This window comes from Montipora foliosa, chromosome 5 (assembly GCF_036669935.1).
Source record: "Montipora foliosa isolate CH-2021 chromosome 5, ASM3666993v2, whole genome shotgun sequence".
In the NCBI taxonomy this organism is placed as follows: Eukaryota; Metazoa; Cnidaria; class Anthozoa; order Scleractinia; family Acroporidae; genus Montipora; species Montipora foliosa.
The window spans coordinates 15,871,311-15,880,235 of record NC_090873.1 but is presented as its reverse complement, the minus strand read 5'-3'; the positions used below and the strand labels follow the sequence as shown (position 1 = coordinate 15,880,235).

The following is an 8,925-nucleotide window of genomic DNA, read 5'->3' as shown; positions in this document are numbered from 1 at the left end:
ACTATAACCTTAGGCAACACCCAACTACTTCCGATACTAAAAATAAATACTGAACATTACTTAAGGAATCGCAGGCCACCCTATCTCAAAAGGTTTTTTTCTTTTGTGTTAAAGCTAGGTTCAGCATACTGTACATGTAAACTATATTCCATTCTAGCGAGCTGCACATGAAGTGAATGCGTTTGCTTTGACTTAAGTCACCTCTCGCATTTGCATTATTTACAAGGGTGATAAGCCAAATTCTGAGTAAGTAATTATTTAAGGAAATCATTTTGGATGGGGAGCCCTTAAATCTTGAGTTTGAGTTTCCGGTGGTGAAAAGGAATCTTTTTGCCATTTAAATTGCCTGCTTGCTGGTGCCCAGATATATCACTTAAGTTTAACCCATTGACTCCTGGGATTGAGACGATTTTAAGAAACGGTCCAGATAAGAATGATAGCAACAACGGCAACGAAGATGTTGGAATTCAATTGGTATGCAAAAAGGTGGTAACTTTTCTATTGTCTGTACTTACTTCTGATTGGCTTAAACAGCAAACGGTTAACAAAACTTCATAAAGCAGTATTATATTCATCCTTACTTTCCAACCATCTTCCATCTTTCATCTGGTCTCAGTTTAAATGAATTCCACAGAAATCGTATGTGGGGAACATGTAAAATTGTAAACGTTTCTTGGCTTTTGTTTTCAACTCTTGTGATTGGTCAAAATCTTTTAACACAAAAAAACACCCTTTCAAAGTGGGCTGTGAATGAATTTTATTGCGTTAACTACCTTCCTGTAGGTTTATGCATTCTCTGTGTAAAAATGATAACATTCCTATGTGGGGAAAGCCCCGTTGCCGCATAACAAAGGAAATTGCTATCCACCTTACACGGATCATTACTTAATTATCAACTCGGATCGTCCAAGGTCACCTGAGGGGTCAATGGGTTAAAATAGCTTCCATGATTGTGTGATTCCAAATGGCTTATTTTCTTGTTGTAGGGTTGTTGGATTTTTCTCCTGAAGAGATCCGCTTAGAGGCATACACAGCCAATGCTAAAGGAAATGCTAATGGTTATGTAAGTTTAGGTAACACTGCTAATTTCACACAATGTTAGGTATGCTGTTAAAAAGTGTCACGAATGTACATGTATTCAGCTTGTGAGATATAATTAAATCTCAAAAATGTGAGTTTATATCAGTTGAACAAGAGCAGAATGCCTAAATCAGTCAAAGAAAATCACAACTTCACATAACAAAAAAATAAAATAAAAATTAATCATCAATTGGCTACGCTACTAGAGGACTATTAGTAATAGTCCTCGAGTGGCGAAAACCGTGACGCTTTCTTTCATTTTATTCCCAAATAAGTGTTTCGTCAACTTGCATTTGCAAACTTTATTATTGCCTTTTCTGAGCGACTAGTTGGGTGATGCTAAAACAATTAGACTCTTTGCCCTCAAGGGCCTCGGGTCAATAGCCAAATTCAACTTCGCCTCATGGGCTATTGACCCGTAGCCCTTGCGGGCTACAGGTCTAATTGTCAAGTATTGTGAGCTTCACTGGTAGGCCACAGAATGTTATGCCTTCTCCCCATAAGATCATACGTAATAGCTTACAAGAGCCCACAGGAAACCTATACCTACCTTTCTGGTTCTTGATGATTTCCAGATCAAAAGTCACCCTAAACAACCACATATGCTCTTTTCTGGAGGCAGTTACACTCACACAAACACTCGTTTCCCAAAAGGGTTCCCCAAAACGAGTGTTAATGTTTATCGTTCTGGGAAATCAGGGTTGGTGTGTTTAGTTTCTCTTCTTTAAGTGAGAAAAAGGGAGAATCAAAAATAAATGAAAACTTAAGTGCAAGATTAGCCAGGGCCGCGGAGTGCGTTTGAAAGTGAGGGGGCTACAATTGTAGGTTTCGGTATGGATTACGGAGGTGTGAGGGGAAGGGGGGCTATATCCCCCAGTCCCTCCCTCTCCACGGCCCCGGTTAGCTTAGCAATTATAAGAGCATGTCCCCCTCTTCCCTTCTCCCAATCCCCTAAAAAATTAAGGTTACTGTAGAGGTCTCTTCTTTATACCAGGGCTTACTCTAATTGTATTGTTTCCTAGGAGCAAGGACTGAAACAGCTTATCAATCAAAATCACAAAAGGAGGCTTCAACTTAGCCAGATGACTGTGTCTGAGATTGTAAGTTTGAACCTTTTTTAACCGCTTGAGCACAGTAAACAAATTCAGGCTGAAGAATCCTGTACCGAATTTCAGCATTCTTTTTCAAGTATTTATCTGTCTTTAGAACATGTATATACTGAAACAGTGGATAGCGTTGAAGGCGTTCTCTGGTTGGCTGCTCAAACTCCGAATAACCTTTGCTATTCACCTCGTTGGCTATAATCATCTCATATCCAACAAGCGCGAGTGGAATAATTGTTTCATTAAAAACGCCTCCAAAATATAGAAAACTAGACTACAATAAAAATAAAAAGGCCTAAAAAATCACGCATATGCTTGCCGTGTTTGTAGATCATGGTATAATGGCTCATAACCCATGATGGCTTAGCCAATCAAAACTCTCGAATTGCATTATCCAATGATCCAGTTTTTAATAATGGAGGATGTATACCAAGCCGCTTCGCGGCTCAATTCGGTAAATAGTTGTTTTAAATTAGTATATACTATACATATGAATAGTGCTTTTCCCACATTCTGATTCGCTAGCTTGCAGGTGACTAGCAAACGGAGGAAAACAAAATGGCTTGTCGTTTTGCTTCGGTTCCGAGGATCAAATTGTTTTTTATCGATACACTCGGTTGATTATTCAACTTGTGTGGTATAATTATACTAAAACAATCCACCATACATTAATTTCTGTGAATAATTGTTAATTATCCCAATTGGATTGTACCTCGGGCCTATAGAGCGTTTTCACATACAATACAATACAATACATACTTAATTGACCGCTCCCAATAGATGCTTTTCAGGGCCAATGAAACACAATGAACGAAACGACAGAACAACAACTACAACTGTTAAGAATCCCAACTGGCCGGAGGCAAACCAGTTGGCTATTTACAAGTGCAGCCGAGAAGTTGAACTAGGGACTACCAGATACAAATTCAACGAGTGGTCAGAACGAGTCTTGAACCCGTAATCTCCGGATCTCAAGGCAAGCATCCTAACCACTGGGCCACACTGCCTCCTGACATGACGTCACGGCGGCCATGTTGCTGTACCAAACTAATCCTCCGGGAATTGAACTCTTTTTTTAAGCAAATACTCTCTTTTGTTTGAGTACTCCAATATGGCCGCTGGTCACGTGGGTGAAAACGCTCTGTTATCTTCCTTTAGCAAGAAGAGATAAAGAAAAATGCCACTTGGCATCATCAGCACGGGCATTTTCCTATGGACGCGGCATCTCCAGTGGAACAGACGTTGAACAGACCGTTACGTAGTGGAGGTCTCAGCAGCCAGTCAAGCCGATTTGGACAAACAATTGCCAATACAGTCACCTCGGGGACTCTATTTAGCAGTAGTGCTAGCAGCAGTAGCCAATCAGCAGGCATCTCTGGTGTGAATGCAGTAAGCCAATCATCGTCTTTTGGAAGAACTTTCTTTGGTTCTGTCATAGAAGCACCCTCCCTTGGAATCAATAGCACTGTATCAAAACCAGAAAAAGACCACAGTAGCGTCTCTGCGGCTGTTAACGTATTAGCGGATTCACTGGTAAATATTCCATATTTGACACCCATATACCCAGAAATTCACATAATAGCCCACTTTCGATATATTAAAATTCAGTCCTAAACAAAAAGCATAATCTCGAGGCTCTGGGAAATAAATTTAAGGATTTGTATGAGTTTATTCTCCAGAGCCTCGAGATGGTGCCTTTTGTTTTGGACTCAATTTTAATACATCGAAAGTGGGCTGTTAAATGCACACCCAGTTTTGACATCTATCACTTAGTGTCCTTTAAGTCTAAGCCTTTGCCACCTATTTAGCCTGCGAGCAGGCTCTCGCTTCGCGGTGGGAGGGAAACAGGGTCTCTCTGTCTCTCACTCCCACCGTGGCCTGAAGAGAGAGGCAGCTCACAGTCTACTACCTATTACCGGCAGTTAAAGTGGTACTACGACCGAAAAAGAATTTTGTTTTTCCTTTGTATTTCAAAACTATGTTAACAAAACACTAACTCACCCAAGTTTTAAGTTCTGATTTTAAAAGACACCTGTTTATTTTAGCTGGAATTTTCTTATTTATTGGTCCGCCATTACTAACTTTAAAATCTTGAGAGAGCTGGGTCGAGGAGAAAATGACGTCAAACACTCACTAGTTTAAGAATGCAATGCGTATGTACGCGGCCTAATTAATATGCAGCACGGGAGTTTCGGGCTTTCAGACTTTTCAACCGGTGTTTTGCATATATAATGAATTGCGTTTACACGCTAAAATTTTAAGCTAGTGAGTAAATGACGTCATTTTCTCTAGATCCAACCCTCTGAGGTCCAATCGGCCAGTTTTGAACGTGAGTAATGGCGGACCATGAAATCCAAAACTTACACTCAAAATAAACAGCCTCTGGATAAAACTCAAAGCTCAAAATCTTGCCAGTTAGGTGTTAAGCGAACACGCTTTCAAAATCTGAAGAAAAAAAGGAAATGATTTTTTGGTCATAGTACCACTTTAAGGTAAGGGTAAAGGTTGGCATCATTTTTAGCTTAGGGTAAATGCTGCTGTTTATCTTTACTTGAGGAGCAGGATTTAGGGGGCACTTTGTGACGTTAATCGTCTGTATTCCGAGACTCGAGGGAAGAAGAGCAAGGGGACACTTCGTGACGCTTATTGAAATCCTTTGGCATCTAATTAGAGGCATTTCTGGATTTTGTCTCTTTTGTCTCTTTAGAAGCCTCAGTTATAAAACTATATGCTACATTCATTTTATTTTACAGGTCTAACTCGAAAATTATGTCCCCCTCTTTCTAACACGAAACTATTTTACTCACCAATGTGGGTCGATTCAGGGGTGGAACGCGGTGGTTTGAAGCGATATACCGGATAATCTCTGAGCGGGAATGATGCTTTCAAAATTCGACAGAAAGAATATATGGGATCATTTGCGTCTTTGCCACCCAAGAATTTATATTTATCAGTTTTTGATGGCTACTAACTTGCTCGTTATCAAATCTAAAAGGCTTAAAATTAGAGATTTATCTAAGTTAGCAAGTTCCTGTATCTTTTGAAGTCAATTTGTAAATAGCATAATGCCTTCTGAGAGCAAACTCTTATGTTATGAAACAAACTATACACAATGAGGTTAGCAAAGATTCCCTTATAAAGTGTTTTCACTCTCGTGATCAGTAACCTTGTTTTTCTACCGAAACAATAGGAAACGTTTTCATGATAATAGACCCATATCACTCAATGTCCAAACAAAAGATTTTGCCTGTCGAACCTCTCATTCAGTGTGAGGCTGGACGGGCAAAGACAAAGCCTTTATTCCCCACGGACTCCAAAGTGGCCGCCGAGTGATTTTGGTGAATAGAGCTCAATTCTCGGAGGATTAGTTGGGTACACCAACATGGCGTCCGTGACGTCGTCTTTTGAGGACCAGTTCTTTGAAGGGCTTACGATACGAGAGATTACGACCCCAGGAATAAGTCACTATGGTGTAATTCAGACGTGACTTTTGTATGACTAATCTCTTGGGGCGATATCCACTGTCTTTTTCATGGCCAACACGTCATCTACGTATAGATCTGCATTGAAATAAACGTCTGTTCAAATTTTTTTTTCGACTTATTAATACAAATAATTTCAATCAGTAGACACTTATTTTCAATCTTTGCTTTCCCTAAAATGTGAGTTTTGTTACTGTATGACCGTACTTTGGGAGATTCTTCACTCGTAATTTATTTTTCTTTTTTGCAGACGTCAAGCAAAGCAGCTGCCCCCTCACCTGTGGAAAATGCATCAAAAGTATCACCACACAGACAAGCATCAACGTGTAGCGAAGAGGACTTACAAGCATTTATGGCTGATAGTTTTGTCTTGGGCAAAATACCAGAGTGTCCTCCGCCCTTAGAATTATGCTGAAATACGTGTTGTCGTGTTGTCATGTGAATTCTTTGGGTCAAGAAAGCCCTCTTTTTTTCGATTAGTTTGAAGGCAACTCTCTTGTGCCTTCAAGGGAACCCGTTCTATCGGTTCCTTATCCAGGGACCGAATGCAAGAGCGTGTTTCGAAGTAAAACCCTAGGAAATAAAGATGTTATGATAAAGATGGGGACGGAATTGACCTTGTTCCCATAGACCATTTTACGAATACGGTGGCCATTTTGAAATCCATTGTTTCAAATAGCTATTATGGGATTCTAAGGGGGCAAATGCATACTAACTTGCCCCCCTTAGAATCCCATAATAGCTATTTGAAACAATGGATTTCAAAATGGCCACTGTATCCGTAAAATGGTCGATAGTCTTGACTTTTCCCTCCATCATTTGCACGGTCGAAGAAGGGAAGACGGGGGGGAGTCGGCCAATGTGTAACATATATCTCCGTTCTTTCTTGATTCAAATTTCGAAGAAGGTGCATGTGGTTGCGTTTGGCTGGGGATCACCAAAGCATTAACAAGTAATAAACAAGCGTATGATGACAAATGAAAAAAAATTCGTCAGATTTAACATTCTGGAAATATCTTGTTCATAAAACAACGTCAATCCTGATAGGGGATATATGATAAAAGCTCTTTTTAAGCAAAAGTGAAGTTCTCGAGATTTTTTTGTAAGAAACCTTTCCTACACTGCAATCTCGGACATAACCCTGACTACTTTTTCACCCTTTCCCTTCATTGAATCAGACGAAAGATCAGCCTCTAGGTTCAACATTAAATGAGGAAGGAAGGAGGGCTATGGCGCTGGGACATGAATTGCCCGCTATTCTACGTAAACGTTACTTCGACTTATTACCGGCATTGAAAGACGCTCAAGCCCCGTCCACACGAGCAGTTGTTATGTGACAATTTTATGTAGTAAATACATTTGATCTCGTAGATAGAGCAATTTTCAATTGAGTGTCGAAAGAAATTAGCGAATTGATTTGGTTTTGCAGTACTTCAGTGATTGGTTCAAAGTTCTCGCGCCACTTTTTCAACAAAGTGACACCAAAACCAGTCGTGGCTCGCGCGTGCACATTATCCCGCGCTTTGTGTCGGCTACGTATAATTGCTTCGAGTTTTGATTGGTTTTCTGGATTGTCTCCGTCCTTTTTGATTGGCCAAAGTAATTACTTTGGTTTTGGTTTTTCGACACTCGATTGAAACTCGCTCTAGCACAAATAATTGTTGAGAATTCGCAGTTAAGTGGGTCAGCAATGCCTTTGAACAGGAGATATAAAGGAGAAACAAGGCAAGGTAGCCTGGTCGTTTCTCTAATGGCGCTCACGAAGAGGCAGGAATTTGCCACATTTTATGTGACGAGTCGTCTGCATGAGCAATTGTTCGTATTGGACAAGTCTATTTGTCACATAAAAGCTAACACGCCAGCTTTTCAACAAATGTGTTTGTGACTTGAGAATTGGCCAAATTGCTCGTGTAGACTGGGCTTCAGGTTGATTGCGAGAATCCTGTTAAAGGCAACTGCCATTAAAACAAGAAAACAACTTTAAACCACAGAATCAAAACTCTTCGAACTTTTTCCAAGGGAATCGTTTGTACCTAAAATAAATGAATTTCAAAAGCGCTTGTTTTGGTTTTCAATTTGCCGGGCGCCGCCATCTTGAATAATTGTGACGTGTCGTGGTCGCTCCATTTTTTCAAAAACAAAAGCTCTTTTTGGCAACCGTAACACGTCGCAATTATTCAAGATACCTGCGCCAGGGAAAACTGAAATTGAAATAAATAATACTAAGTTCATTTTTTTTACCCAAACACTGTTTTGGGGAAAATTGTCGAGCTGATTGATTGCAAACCTTATTTTCCTATGTTCTCTTTGAGCGTCAACGCTATCATCGTCATAAGAGCCTCGGATTTATCTCTCTGCACACAAAGTAAAGAGCTAACAAGCAAGCGCTGGAGAGGCTAACTTGTAGGGGGCTCTAGGGAACTTTTCCGCCAGAAAATTTTCAAATCTTGAAGCTCGGAAATGCTGCTTTCAGCTTCCTCGACGAGATATAAAAAAATTAACGTGGATCAACTATACAATGACAGATGTTCTACTTCTTATTTTTATTTTTTCGTTGAAATTGGGAGGGCCAAAGCCCCTAAACCCCACCTTCCCTCCCCCCTCCCGGCTCCAACGACCCTGTTTTTCTGTTAGGTTCTCAAAGCAAAAACGGGTAGTCCTATTATAGACGCTTACAAGCTACAAGCCATTTTAAACGCTTTCTGAAATTGAGATAAATTTTCAGCTAAACGGTTTCGGCGATTTTTGCTATATTTTATCTTGTATCCATGTTGAAAATAGTGTTTTGGACTGATAATTTAGAAAAAGGATGGTGTCTAAAATCAAAACACTTCAAAAACTTGAAAAATGCTGACACCGTTTTGTACGGCATCGAACTGTATTGAAATAATCCTGAAAATTTGAGCTGAATCGAACGAAACCGTTTAGCAGCTCCGAAAAAGGGGCGACTCTAAAGCCGAAAAACGCCAAGTTTTCATTAAATACATGATGTTTACATTTCAGAAATTTCATATCATCGAATCCATGACGAGACCTTCAGCAAAGACGACGACGACGACGGCTACGAGAACGCCGTAAAACAGCAGGTTTCATCGATGAACAAAAACAACGCTTTCGGTGGCTTTTCGAGATCATGTGAGGAGTGGAATCTTTGAGATCTTCGTGTATCTAGAGTGTGATAAATACATCTTATTCGATGGTTTAACATATGATACGCGCGGATGTTTTGCGAGTTGCGTAGTATTTTTCCGAGCCCCGCA

The 8,925-nt window shown here is 40.2% G+C and overlaps 1 protein-coding gene across 1 annotated transcript in view; it reads left to right on the top strand.

Moving 5' to 3' along the window:
- The window catches only part of LOC138003692 (nucleoporin NUP42-like), a 51,890-nt gene extending 45,145 nt beyond the window's left edge, over positions 1-6,745 (top strand). Inside the window, exons 6-9 of the mRNA XM_068849895.1 lie at positions 987-1,063; positions 2,103-2,180; positions 3,342-3,716; positions 5,916-6,745. Coding sequence (XP_068705996.1) covers positions 987-1,063; positions 2,103-2,180; positions 3,342-3,716; positions 5,916-6,080 — 695 coding nt within the window. The 3' untranslated portion in view covers positions 6,081-6,745. The remainder of the gene's footprint in view (positions 1-986; positions 1,064-2,102; positions 2,181-3,341; positions 3,717-5,915) is intronic.
- The last annotated feature ends 2,180 nt before the right edge of the window (positions 6,746-8,925 follow it).